This window comes from Pteronotus mesoamericanus, unplaced genomic scaffold (genome assembly GCF_021234165.1).
Source record: "Pteronotus mesoamericanus isolate MK-2021 breed Mesoamerican mustached bat unplaced genomic scaffold, CSHL_Meso_final scaffold_705, whole genome shotgun sequence".
Classification (NCBI taxonomy): domain Eukaryota; kingdom Metazoa; phylum Chordata; class Mammalia; order Chiroptera; family Mormoopidae; genus Pteronotus; species Pteronotus mesoamericanus.
The window spans coordinates 4,698,609-4,712,198 of NW_026555326.1; the positions used below are offsets into that span (position 1 = coordinate 4,698,609).

The 13,590-nt window shown below is 51.4% G+C and overlaps 1 protein-coding gene across 2 annotated transcripts in view; it reads right to left on the reverse strand.

Annotated features, from left to right (window-relative positions):
* Positions 1 to 13,590, reverse strand: part of RASSF5 (Ras association domain family member 5) — a 71,057-nt gene that overhangs the window by 22,619 nt on the left and 34,848 nt on the right. Inside the window, exon 1 of one of the 2 annotated variants that reach the window (XM_054563279.1) lies at positions 6,736 to 6,855. The exons of the other annotated variant lie outside the window; for it this stretch is intronic. Within the exon in view, the coding sequence (XP_054419254.1) occupies positions 6,736 to 6,855 (120 nt within the window). Of the gene's footprint in view, positions 1 to 6,735; positions 6,856 to 13,590 lie in introns of those variants that run through there. 2 annotated transcript variants of the gene reach the window in all.

Consider the following 13,590-nt stretch of genomic DNA (forward strand, 5'->3'; position numbering starts at 1 on the left):
GGCAGGGTCACATCGGCTGGGGAGGGGCAAGAAGAGAGTAGAGACAGGCCAGGATGTACCACGGACCGAAGCCACAGGCTCAGTGATTTGAGCCTCAAGTTTTCTGCCACTACAGCTCCCTCCTTCCTCCTATTCCTGAAATTGAATGTTCCTGATCCTAGCAAATTTATCTGGTTCTCTCGTCTATGGAATCTATCAGGCCAGGTCTGGGTCCTGATCCTAGCAAATTTATCTGGTTCTCTCGTCTATGGAATCTATCAGGCCAGGTCTGGGTCCTGATCCTAGCAAATTTATCTGGTTCTCTCGTCTATGGAATCTATCAGGCCAGGTCTGGGTCCCCATGATCTTTTATGGATAGACTGAGCCATCTCACAGAGGACACCAAGGCCCTAGATGATGACAAGGCTGGGTCCTCCACACAGGAGGATCCCAAAGCAGAAACTGCACAGGTGTAGGTCACCTGGCAAGTCGAGAACAGAAGAAAGATGGGAATGCAGGCTCCTGGGCAGCTAGGCTCATGGACTAGAAGTTGGATCCAGAGCCCCACCCTATGGTGTGAACTAAGAGCTGGAATTAAGGACTTAATATCAGCGCATAATCTTTCTTCCTTTCTCCCCGAACTACTTAGGCAGGTGGCTGTTGCTTGGCCCGAAGCTGTAACAGGAATTCCTTTGTAAGGAAAAGCCAGCAGAGTCAGGATAGGTGGGGAAAGACGGGTGGTTGGGGGTGGGGGTGGGGAATCTGGATCACAGTAGTGAGGGCTTCTCAAGTAAGTCCCAGGTGGTCCTGAGGAGAGGACTCACAGTAGCCATTCAGGTCCTCTTCCGGACCCCACCCCAGGGAAGTCCTTACCCTTCACAGAACTGGGTGGTCAGTGCCTAAAAGCTCTACGAGTCCCATGAGAAACTGGTAAGAAGGATCTGCTTCCATGCAAAATGACAAGGGACTCTCAGTTAAGGAAGAAAACGACAGGCTCATGTCACCTGTGTTCTTGCTGAAAGGACACGAGGAAGCCCCTGAGTCTGGAGGGTAAGAGTGACTCGGCCACAGCCTCCAGTTATCAGCCGGAGCTGGGATGAGAAGCCAGGACTGGGGCTGCAGTTCTGTGCCGCTCCCATGACATCACACACCAGTCACGGTCGCCGTGGTCAGCGTACTGTGGTGGGGGTGACGGGGACAGCTCTGAGCAGGAACCCAGGAACCACGAGTCCTCAGTTCTGTCTCATCTGTGTGGCCAGAAGCAAATCCTTTTACTTCTGGGCTTCAACTTCCAGCCTAGGGACCTCTCTGGAATCTGTGGTAAATGCTCGTCTTCTGTTCCAATGGAAGCAATCAGTCCATTACCACATACTTGCACAGATGGTTCCTAGACTTCAGTGTATGCGAGAACCACATGGGAAGACTATTTTAAAAAGCAGACTTGAGGATCCTATCTCCAAACATTCAGGAGCCAGTTAGTCTGGTGTGGGGCCCCTGAATCTCCACTTTCAAAAAGTGATCCAAAGGGTGACTCCAATGTGGGTGGCAGCACCAAAGGCTTCAGATGCCACAGAGGAACCAGGGAAGTGCTGAGTAAGGAAAAGCATGGTCCTCAAGGAATTCCCAGAGTCCTCTGGGGAGACAGGACCCCATACCAGGGACAACACATCCTCAGTGACAGATGAAGGACAGGTACAAGGTCAAAGAGACAGAGGCTATGACTCTTCACCAAGAAAGTAGGAGCAGCACTTCCAAAGGTGGCTGGCAGAGAAGGAGGTAGGAGGATGTGTGACAGAGACATCTAAATGCTTGCCACAACCGGCTTCCTGTTCCACCTGGGGCTCACAGCTGTACTTCATTTCCCAATCTCCACTGTGGTTAGTTGTGGCCACGTGACTGAGTTCTGGCCAATGGCATATGTGTGTGAAACACACACCGTTTCCGGGCCTGATGGGCAGAATCTCCGATGTGTTACTGTGGGTCCCCACCTGCCAATGTAACGTCACTTAAAGGAGAAATAAACTTGATTATGTTCAACAACTGAAAAACAGGGGCTGTTTATTACAGATTAGTCCATTCTGATTACACAGGACGCAAACATTTAGTCAGTGCCTGCTTTTGTAACCAGTACTTGGACCCGAAGCGGATGTGGTTCTGATCTTACAGGTCTTACCATCTTTGCAGAGAAAAGCAACACTGGTAAGGACCAGAGAAAACAGGAATGGAGTACAGACCACAGCCTAAAAGGAAGTCGTCGGGTACCATGAAAAGTCTTTTGAGGAGAGTCTTACCCTGTGTAGGCTTCTGAGATAGCACATAAAAACAGAGTTAACTGGTCCAAAGGTTCTGAAGATTTTAATTTTATTTTTATTGCTACAATTTGGAAATTATTTTTAGTATTCTTTTCTTTACTCTCATGCCAAGAAGGTCAGGGCCAGGTGCTAGGCCTGAGGCTTGGCGCGCTGCTGCTGGCACAGAGACGGGGATTTCCTTGGCTGGACCGAGGGCCGTCATGCTTGGCTGACATCCCCGACTGCCACAGCGGCCCTGTTCGGGGAGGGGCCGACTGGCCAGGCAAGAAGATGGGACAAGCGCCTCCCTACTCTGACCTCTGAGACCCCTTCCTCTTTGCACCTTCCTTGAATTATTCAATGGTGTCAGCATAGAGCAGAGAAAGTCTCGGGGTGGGGGAGATGGAGGATGGGAGTGTGTTCTACACGTGTGTAAGTTATGATATTTAACCATAGGTGAGGTCAACCTTCTATTCTCCACGTCTATGAAGAAAACACACACAGGGAGGATCTCTAGCAAGTGGTATTTTAGGATAGGCACCAAGAAGAACTTTTCAATGATTAAGGTTGTGAGACTCTGGAACTGATGGCAGGGGCGCCCTGCTAGTGTTAAATGTGGGACCAATGTTCCCTTGGCCAGTATGCCTTATGGAACGGAGGGATGGGAAGGGCCCTTTAACCACTTTCCCAGCCTGAGGTTATTCGGGTCTTCCTATGTTTACAAGGTTTTGAGAAGACAAGCATGGCAGTTTGTCCCAGTCACTCACTAAGAAAGAGGACCAAGAAGAGCACTTGACAAGGAGTCCAAGGTGTGTCAGTCTTGGCCCCACCCGGCTAGCTACATGGCCTGACGAGGTCCTCCCTACTCTCTGGGCCTCAGCACTAGACCAGGTCCCTTTTAGCTTGGACGTTCTGCAAGAAGCAGGCCTTACGAGGCCTCAGTGCTCCCCCGATGCTCTGCATGGTCCCGGAGTCTGCAGAACCGGCAAGGCGCCTGTGTTCCGGCTCCGAAGTCAAAACCCCAAACCTCCACACCTGCAGGCATTCGGGGACCCGACCGGAGTAGCCGTTGGCCCCACTTCCAGGGTCAGATCCCAGGCAGGAATAAAGCAGCAGCTGGCCTCCCAGTCACCAGCCCTACAAGTGCCAAGTCCTGCCTTTTGTCGGGTCAACAGAAAAATCTCTGGGCTGGTAGCTGTCACCCTGGGTCCACTGTAAACTTGCCGTGTGACCTTGGATGAACCCCCAGCCCTCAAGACTCCAAGAGCTTAGGCTGGGGCAACCGGGTGTGCACTCATGCTGCGCCACTGAGCACTCAGGTGGGTTTCCTCATGAGCCACCAGGAGCCCCGCTGTGACATGCACAACCCTGGGAGACACAACCCAACCATGCCAGCCGAGGGGGAGTACCGGAGAGCACGGCCTGGGCCTCCTGAACTTGCGCTGGTGTGACTCAAAACCTCCCTGCCCCTTTCAGAGGAGGCGCAGCGCCCCAGGAAGCTGCCATTTTCTGAAAGGCGAGAACAAGCCGGGCGGGGTCCAGGGCCTGTTCCCATGTTCTCGCTGACTGTCTCTCCACCTTCCCACCTCCCACCAAAGGGGATGGAGAGAGGCCTCGGGAACACCTTGGAGGCCCAATAGTGACGACTTCCAGGTGGCGGCTTCCCCACAGCCCTGTTCCAGCCAGACCCGAGCCCAGCGCAGACACAGGTTGCTCTGACAAGGCTATTTATAGAAGCCCATCCGCTCAGCCTCTCCCGGATGGGGGCCTCTGTCTCTCAGCGACAGGGACACACATAAATGCCTTTCCTTGGAGACAGGAAAAGAAACTCCCTTAGGAGCTCAGATGCGATCCCTCTCTAGGTAGGAAAAAAGCATAGTTAGGGGTCAGAACGGGGTCAGGGTCTGGCCGATCTCTTTGAAAATCCTTTCCAGAAGTGCTCAAAGGGAGAAGAGGGCTGAAAATGTTATTAAAGGGGGGAAAACACTCAGAAGGATGAAACACTGAAACATCTGGTCAGCCACGCACACCCCTGCTGCTCCCTCAGCCGCAAGGCCACCCCAGGGCTGGGCCACCCAGCAGAGGTGGCCCTGCCCCCCTCCCTCTCTGCCTCCACAAAGAGTGCCGCATCGAATGCTAGCCCGCTGCCCAGCAGGGCCGTCTCTGACGACAGTGCTCGGTCTCCAGTCAGGGCTGTCCTCACACTCCCGTTAGGCAGGGACCAGGGGTAAGAGGGGCCATGCCCACCACCTTTCCTTCGGGGAAGCATTAAGCCCTGTCTGGGGTTCAACCAAATGAGTTTCTTAGAAGGGACTCCTGCTCGTGGGGCTCACGGGCTTGGGCAACAAGAGGTGGGGAGATATTCAGAGGCCTAACTGGGACGCAATGGATCAAGACCAGACAGAGAAAAGACAGAAGGGATGTGGGTACCAAACCAAGGTGCATTTTCAGGAAGAAGGCTAGGAAGGAGAGTTTGGGAGGGGGGATGAAGAGGGACAGGTCATCCCCCACCCCAGCATATTTTCTTGTAAAACAGTTCTACTTCTCCCAAGAAATACGAGAAAACAGCTAGCTTTTTCATTTGCCAAGTGAAAGAAACCCCAGCTTTGTGGTGTGCCTTCTTCCACCAATCGTGCAAAAAGCCCACCTTCTGCGACCAAGGGCTTACAGCTGGGCTGGGAGTAAGTGCAGCAGCTAAACTTTGTTTTTAAAAACAAGAACCATTTCCTCCCCAGGCAGCAGCAAACGTCTCTGCAGGGGAGTCCAGCCTTTTGGCATCCTGGGCCACACTGGAAGAATTGTCTTGGGCCACACATTAAATACATTGTGACACGTAATCACACACACACACACACACACACACACACACACACACACAAATCTCATAACGTTTTAGGTAAATTTACAATTGTGTGTTGGACCACATTCGTAGCCGTCCTGGGCCACATGCAGCCCGTGGCCGCAGGTTGGACACCCTGCTCTGGAGCAATGGTTTGCAACCTCAGTTGCACATCAGAACTACCTGGGGAGCTTTTCAAGATTCTGATGCCCAGGCGCATCCCAGGCCAGTCAAGCAGACTCCCAGCAGTGAGACCAATTATCCCCACTTTCTAAAGCTCCCCAAGTAATTCCAGGGTGCAGCTAAGAGGGAGAACCACTGGTGTGAAGGTCCCAGAAAGATGGAGTGCCTGTATGTGTGTGGGGGGATCCACCCATCAGGCAAAAACCGCCAGAGAGAGCAGGACACGTCCCCTCTGCAGCCATGCTGCCCCGCACACGCCCTCCCTTCAGCCTACCTGCCTTGCCCCCAGCCCTCCAGAACAAGCCCTGCTCTCCAGCCTCATGAGGGGAGCCCCAGAAAACAGGCATGGGGTCGAAGGACCAGCCTTAGGAGATTCCTTCAAACACTAAAGTGAAAAACCTCTCCTTCAGTTCCTGGGCATCCTCAGACAGTGGAAAGGTCCATTTGTTTGACTTCAGGGCCCAGCAAATGCGGGACCTACAGGCAAGATGAATTATTAACAAAGGAGGTCTCAGAGTCAGGCCTGGGAAAGTTTGGGGTGAATTCTACTATAGGGCTGCTAAATTAATGATGAGCCTGCACGTGCCTATAAAATTTAGCAGCTCACTTTGGTCTTCAAACAGATCCTTTCAGGTAACCTCTCCAAGGACCTGGCTTAGAGTCCTCTCTTATAAATAACAAAATAAATAAATAAGCAGAGCTCTATCAGCACTGCGACCAACTTGGCTCCACAGCAACTGCAAGGGTGGGGCCTGGGTCCCTGGCCCCGGGACTCAGGTGTGCTGGGTGTCGAGAGGATGGCAATGTTAGGAAGCACCTAGAATTCCATTCAGAAACACATGCAAAACCCATTAGGTTACTTCTGACGAACCCGGGAAGTTAAAGTGGTAGTAGGACAACCACCTAAGACAGAAATTTGAGTTTGCTTCTGAAAAGCATTCTGGACTTCTGCAAAGTTACTGGCTTTAAGATGGTTTCTGGGCACTCACAACACGGAAGTCTCCACCTCTGACTGTTTATCCTACAGAAGGACTGGGTGAAATCTACTTTCCATTTAGAGCTTCAAAGCTCGAATTTGGGAGGAAACGAAAAAAGAAAAAAGAAAAAGAAACAGTTGCCCCATCACCCTCCCAGGTCCAGGTGAGCATGTGGCCAAAACATGAGTCCAGTGCGGACCCCAAATCCTAGAGAGCCATTTTGAAAAGGTCTAGGGACAGGAAACGCTAAACAGAGCGCTGAAAAGAGAATCTTGTTTGCTGGTGGTCCCTGAAGGCTCCACACCCGGCCTATGGTCTGTGCAGCCAAGTTCAAGAGGGTCCCCAGGGCAACGGCCCAGCCACTCTGGTAACAACAGGGGTTGAGCAACATTTCCCTTGGAGACCACAGCGGCTGTTCCCCACAACGCGACCCTGGAAGTCGCCTGTACTCCATTACTGCGCGTACCTTCGAAGGACGCTTGCTCTGCACATTCCTGAAGAAGGTGGTCTTAGCAGTGAAGAAGCAGTCCTCCAGGTCCTCCTCCAGGCTGCAGTACCCACTGCTCATGCTGCGGTCCACCGTCATCTAGCCGGGAGCCTGCGCGGGCAGCGAGGGCACCCGCTCGGCCGCCTCGGAACGCGGCGCAGGGAGGCGGGGCGGTCCCCAGGTTCCCCGCGGGGCTCCGCGCTCGCCGGGGTCAGTCAGCTACCTGGCCCGGCGGCGCGGGCGCCGGCCGCCACCGTGTCTCCCCCGGGGGCCCGTGCGGCTCCGGCAGCAGGGTAACCTGTTCCCTCCCGGCGCGCCGCCAGCGGCTGCGAACACGGATCGGACCTGTCTCGCTCCCACGCTCACTGGGCCTCTGTGGTTTCATGTCCTCGGCTCCCTCCCTCGCCCCGCGCGCTGAGCGCCATCGTGACACCTCCCCCGCCTCCCCGCCTCCTGCCTCCCCGCCTCCCCGCGCCTTTCCTGCCGCGTACGGCCAGAGCGGTTCCGAAGCCACTTCCTCTCGCAAGGTTCCTCAAAGCCCTGCTCGCTGTCAGGGCGCCCTCCCTCTCCTCCTGCCCCAGGCCTGCGCCTCTCCGCCCCGCTGGGTGCCACTGGACCCCGGTGACCAGTGGATTTAGGTAACCACAGGTCAGATTAAGGATGCAGGGAAGGAACGGAGCAGGATGGACCCAAGGGGGGAAATTCTCTGTCCTCTCTTCATCCTCCTGCGAACAGCTCGATGATCGTCACCCATGATAGCTCACATTCACTGGGTTGCATGTGCCAGAAGGTCCACCCCGTCCCTCCCCGCTTCCCCATTCCACCTTCTTACCTCACCCTCTCATTCCCTATTCATTGGGCTAAAGAGCCAGGTCAACCAGAGTGGTTAGAAAAGTAACTGGAGAAGAAGAAAATCACTATTTGGCCTGCCTGGAGAAGTAGCAATATTTTAACTTGGAGAGGCAAGAAAAAAAACTGCAGGCGCCCTACAAGCATATGCAAATCATATGCAAAGTTATGGCAACCACAAAAGCAAGCTGCCCCCGCCCAGGGGAACTTGACCTCAGGGTACCTCAGGATACTGAAGGATCCTGCAGGCAGCACCCCGACTGTTTGTGTATTTCCCTGATAGTCTGGCCAAGAGAGGTCTTTGCCAGATGTTATCATTACCACCATGGACAGCTCATTTACATTTCCCCACCAGATGGCAAAGGAACAGCTTCCTTGACCAGGGCTGAATCCTTCACAGCAATTAGGGCAACCCCCCTCCCTCCCCGCACCTACGACTTCCCAGATCACATTGGTACAAGTGTTCAAACAGGGGCCGCATGTGCCAGGTGATTTACATGTACCCTGTCATTTAACTTTCCCAAAAGCCTGGAGAAAGAGATTATTATTCCCATTTTAGGGATGTGGGAACTGAGGCTCAGGGTTACACAGTAGGACATGTGTGCTGGGACTGAGACCCAGGTCTGTGTGATTCTAAGGACTATGCTCTTAGCCTCTATGATGGAGTCACTTGGCAGAGATGTGTGCTCTGCCATCTTTCTTTCAATACACTGCCACCTGGAGTCCCAGCAAAAGAAGACAAAGCCTTCAGAGCCTGATGGCTCTTGTGTGCTCGTGGGGTCTGATGGCCTGTGGACCCCAGGAGCCCCGAGGAGTGGCAGAGAGGGGTTATCGGACCCTCTCCAAGTCTATGTGGCTTTTCCTGCAGCTCTGGAACAACGCTGTCCTGGGGTACAAGCTGGGCAGAGAGCTAGTCTCTGCCCCAGATACCCAGCTGTCAGCTCCAATTAAAGCCCTGGTTACTTTTATGAGGAATCCATTCACTTCCCCACCACAGCCAAATCTGTCAGTGTTCTGGAGGCTTTCAAAGTGCAGCCCAGTTTGGCTCCATCCTCCCACACCGTCTTTCTCCCAGAAACCTGTGAGGGCCGGGCAGGCACAAACTCGAGGTAGCTCAGAGCCAGCACCCCGGCTGCGGGCCACCAGGGCTCAGAAGACCCTCAATACCAGTAGCTGCCTCCCTGGACAGGCAGATAATACCTGGAGGCAGGCAGCCAGGGGCAGGGAGGGGGCTGGAGGGGGCTACTGGGTGTTTGAGGGGAAGAGCTCATATTAATGGGGTTGAAGATAGGTTCTGGCTTTGTCTGGATCAATCTTTAACTGAATATTTTAGAAGCTGTTTTTTGGAGGTTTTCCCCAGAGACAGTGGTTCAGGCAAAGGAAGCTTCTATCGGCCTCGTCAGTACCTCCAAGGCCAATGCTGTAATGGCGAAGGCAGCAGAAGGAGGGGCTCTGCACAGCCCTCGGGCCATCAATAACAGCCCACCCACTTTGTCCGGGTCAGCAAAGGAACACACTTTCCTTTATAAAAGGAACTTTTTGCTCAGTGGGAATCCAGTACTTAAGGAAAAAACAGGCCCGAGATTCTTTGTGGCCACACTGTGTCCTTGGAGTCACGCAGGGACCTCTGCAGAGCAATGCAGTGTTACACATTCAAAACGTGCGATCTTAAAATGCAGCTAATAACCTCTTTTTAAAACACCAAGCCAGAGTCTCCCAGCAGTCAGCATGAGTCTCTCCTTGTGAGCAACACAGGAGAAGCCAGACCTGATTAGGAAACATTCTAAGTGACACTGTGTTCTTTTAGGTGCTGCTCCAGGCCACCCCAAATATTATGAAAACCTGATGTCTGAATAGGGCTTTTCAAAGCCCTTTCAACACCGATTACTGCACCTGGGTTGCTCTATAACCTTGAGGGCAGGTAGCATCTCCTATCTGCAGATGAGGAAACTGAGGGAAGCAATGCTCATTACTTTCGTCACAGCTCATTCCTTGTCCCTGGGCTCAGGAGGAGGGGTCTGCACCTTAAGCAGCACAGCCGGGGCCTTAAATCCATGGCACTGTGCTGGGGTTCAGAAAGCCCCACTGAAATGATCAGTGGGTGACTTTCCTGTCTCAAAGTGTTAGAGGATGAAAAAATTAGAAGCTTTCTTCATTCTCAAATGAAATCCTGACATGTGGCCAGCCTGTTCCAGAAAAATGGTGATATAAGACAGAAGCTGGTATTCTACTAGTTCCAGCTCCAACTCCAGCTTGATATGGTGTCCTGAGCAAGTCTGAACCTCGGGTTTCCTCATCTGTCCCACTCAGGGATGTCAGAGGTGGAGATCAGTATTCGGAGGCTGAAAACCAGGGTGAGGGGCCACCCTCCTCCTGAAACGTACTTTTAAATCATTAGTAGCCAGTGTGTGCAGGGAATGTATGAATAACTTGATGTGCATCATTTAATTTAATCCCTACAACAAACGATGGAAAAGCTACAGTTACTATCCCTATTTAACAGACGGGGAAAAGAGGTTCAGGCAGAGGAAGTCACTTACACATAGTCACGCATGCTGCGGTGCATGTATGGCGGAGCCAAACCGACCCAGCTGGTCTGGCTGCAGAACCTGGGTCCTGGACCGCCACAGTACTGCGAGTTTAACCTGTGACTGCCCTCACAACAGACGGACTGCCTGAAAGCAGAGCTTCACAAACAAGTCAGGAACTACTTTCCCAGTCTGCCTGTGTCCCTGTCTTCCCTTTAGCTTCCTAGGGTTTTCCAGGGTTCAGCCATTGACTATCTTCTACTACGTGCCTATGTCTCCAGGGGCCGAGTCTCACCTGTGCCAATGGTATCAACTAAACCTCACAGACTCGTGTCTCAGAATTCTTTCTCTCCCAGGTGTCTCACTGGGTACCCAATCCTCCCCCTGCAGCCTCGGTCTCTGCAGGTCCAAAGCTGAGCTCGCTCTTCCCTGCCTCACTTCCACCTTCTCCTTTCCCTTCAGTATTTCCTGTCTCCATGAATGCCGTAGTGTAGATTAACGCAAAGCCTTCCAGTAGTTTTCCTTGTTCCCACCTGTGCCTCCCCCAAACTCCCTGCCCTCTTGTTGCCCAAGTTACCCCTGTAGGCCAAGATCTGATGAGAGCTGTTATAACATAGAAACTTCTAGTTAGTTTTCAACTAATAGGTATGGAATAATTACTATGTGTCAAGCTCTAGTTGCTTATTCTTCCATACATTCATTTATCAAATATTCACCGAGCACCTTCTACATGGCAAGCTCTAGCCTAGGTGTTCAAGTTCAGGCTTGAATACGACATACACGTAGTTCCTGCCTTCTCATAATGTGCAGTCTAGTAGGACAACACGAAATAAGAAATTTTATCAGGCTTACTGGGCTCTTATACATTCCATTATCTCACTTAATACTCACAACCCTGCAAGAAGGTAATTTACAGGTGAGTAAACTGGGGCTCAGAGCGGTCGCACAGCAAGTCAATGGTAAACTCAGATTTCAAACCCAGAGACTCTGTGTCTAACAATTTTCCATTACAACTGTTGTCCTTCCTCTAATGACTCCAACAATATTCCATGCTCTGAGTGGGTCCTTCAAGGCCCTTCACATCACGTGCCAAGTCAACAGTTCACACCTCTCTCTGGCCACAGTCAAGCATCTCTCCATTACAGCCGCACGAAATTTGATTTCACTTTCCCAGCAGCCGCCCTGCCCTCATGGTTTGGCTCTGGCCTGCCAATATCCTCCTCCTTTGTCCTCCTGACCTCCTGACACATATTTGCCAATAGCGACCGCACCTCCCACACTCCCATGCCTCTCAGAAGCAACCTTCCCCTCATGTCTGGGCTGCATCTCAAGAATGCCACCCCCACCCTGAGAGTTGAATTTGACAGCATGAAACCTCCTGGGTACAACAGACAGCTCAGTTTCTCCCCAGATGACTTCCTGTTATAAGAGGTAAGTGGCTGCACACCATTTTGGTTAGACTCACAGAAGATTCACTTTCTTGGGGGTTCTAGCCCACACAGCACTCCTCTGGCTTGGCTGCAGGCTAACAGCTTCGATGGGGGCGACACTTAAAGCCACTGAGGCAGTGACATTAGCCACACTGCGAGGCAGAAGCCCAGAAGAGCTCCCGCTGGATCCAAGTCAGGATCAAGGAGTCTTCTTCAGGAAGACTAGAGAGGCCCAAAAGGTGTGTCTGATCAACAACCACATCCCTCAGGGCCCCTCTCCAGGCAAGGCCAGTCCTCCAATGGCCAGGGTCGCGCGGTCCTCAGTGTGAGATATGAACAGGGCTTGCACTGCCACACACAGAAAGAGGACTTTGTTGTCTCCTCAGAGCCTCAGGCCTGACCTGGCCCAGCCAGAGGTCAGCTCAGGCAGCCCCCTGCCTGCAAGATGGAAAGGCTGTGAGGAGCAGAGGAACGCCTCCAACGCTTAAGGCTCCAGCGCTTAAGGATTCCTCGGGAAGTAAGTACTAGAGCTCTGTCCCTCCTCAGAGTCAAGATCTCCGATGCCTCCTTGCTGGGAAGCCTTTCAGCTCCGCCTGATCAGAAGTGAGCCCCATGGGTTGGCCTGAGCTGCTCAGATGGGCTTTGGGGCAGTTCCTGTGAGAGGCCGCTGTCCACCAGGGCCAAAGCCCTGACCGCTGTGGCAGCACTGCTGGCGTCTGGAGCATGGAGATGGATTTCCATCTGTGGAGGGGGCAGTAGCTGCCCCAGACGTAGCCATAGTGCAGAGGGCTGCTGGGGACTGGCCTTCCTTTGGCACATGAGGGTGGGTTGGCAGTAAATGAGATAAAATGGAATCACAGAGTATATTCAATTAATCCAAAAGAAGATAAAAACATGAAAAAGGGAGCAAATACTAGATAGGACAAATTGAAAACAAATAGCAAGATGATAGACTTATATCTACTTATATTGATAACCACATTAATGTAAACGATCTAAATAACCCAATTAAAGGACAGAGATTTTCCAAATAGATTTAAAAAAATACGATCCAACTATTAACTGTTTACAAGAAAGGACATTTAATTACAAAGACACAAATAGCCTATGGGTAAAAAAATGAATAAAGAAATACCATGCTAATGCTAATTAAAAAAAAAAAGCTGGAGTGGCTATATTACTATCAGACAAAGCAGATTTCAGAGCAAAGAATATTACCAGGGATAAGAAGTTTATTTTGTGCCCTGGCAGGTGTGGCTCAGTGCCTTGAGCACCAGCCTGCAAACCAAAAGGTTGCGAGTTCGATTCCTGGTCAGGGCACATGCCTGGGTTGCAGGCCAGGCCCCCAGTTGGCGAGCCTGTGAGAGGCAACCCTTTGATGTTTCTCTCACACATTAATGTTTTTCTCCCTCTTTCTCTCCCTCCTTTCCCCTCTCTCTAAAAATATTAATAAAATCTTTAAAAAAGAAAAAGAATCTTGCCCTGGCTAGTGTGGCTCAGTGGACTGAGTGCTGGCCTGCGAAGCAAAGCGTTGCTGGTTTGGTTCCTAGTCATGGAACACGCCTGGTTGCAGGCCAGGTCTCCAGTTAGGGTGCACAAGAGGCAACCACACATTGATGTTTCTGTCCCTCTCTTTCCCCCTTCCTCGCTGTCTAAAAATAAATAAATAAGATCTTTAAAAAAAATAAATCTCAAGCAAAAATTGCAGGAAAATGTCCTTAAAATAAACAAAAGGTTATTTAATCAAGTAAAAGGGTCAATTAAAGAAGGAAAAAATTATCCTAAATGTTTAGGCACTGAAAAATGGAGCTTCAAAATATGAGGGGGGACCCAAAAAACCAGATTTTATTAATAAAAATTGTGTATTTATTCTCGCATGTTTAAACTTCAGTCACTTTCAAAGTCCTCTCCATTTGGTGCAATATACCTATCGAGACTTTTTTTCTGCTGCTCAAAATAGTTTTCGAACCCCTTGAGTCTGATGCCTTTTAGTGCTTCTGCCTTTTTTTTGTTTCATCTCTTTCACA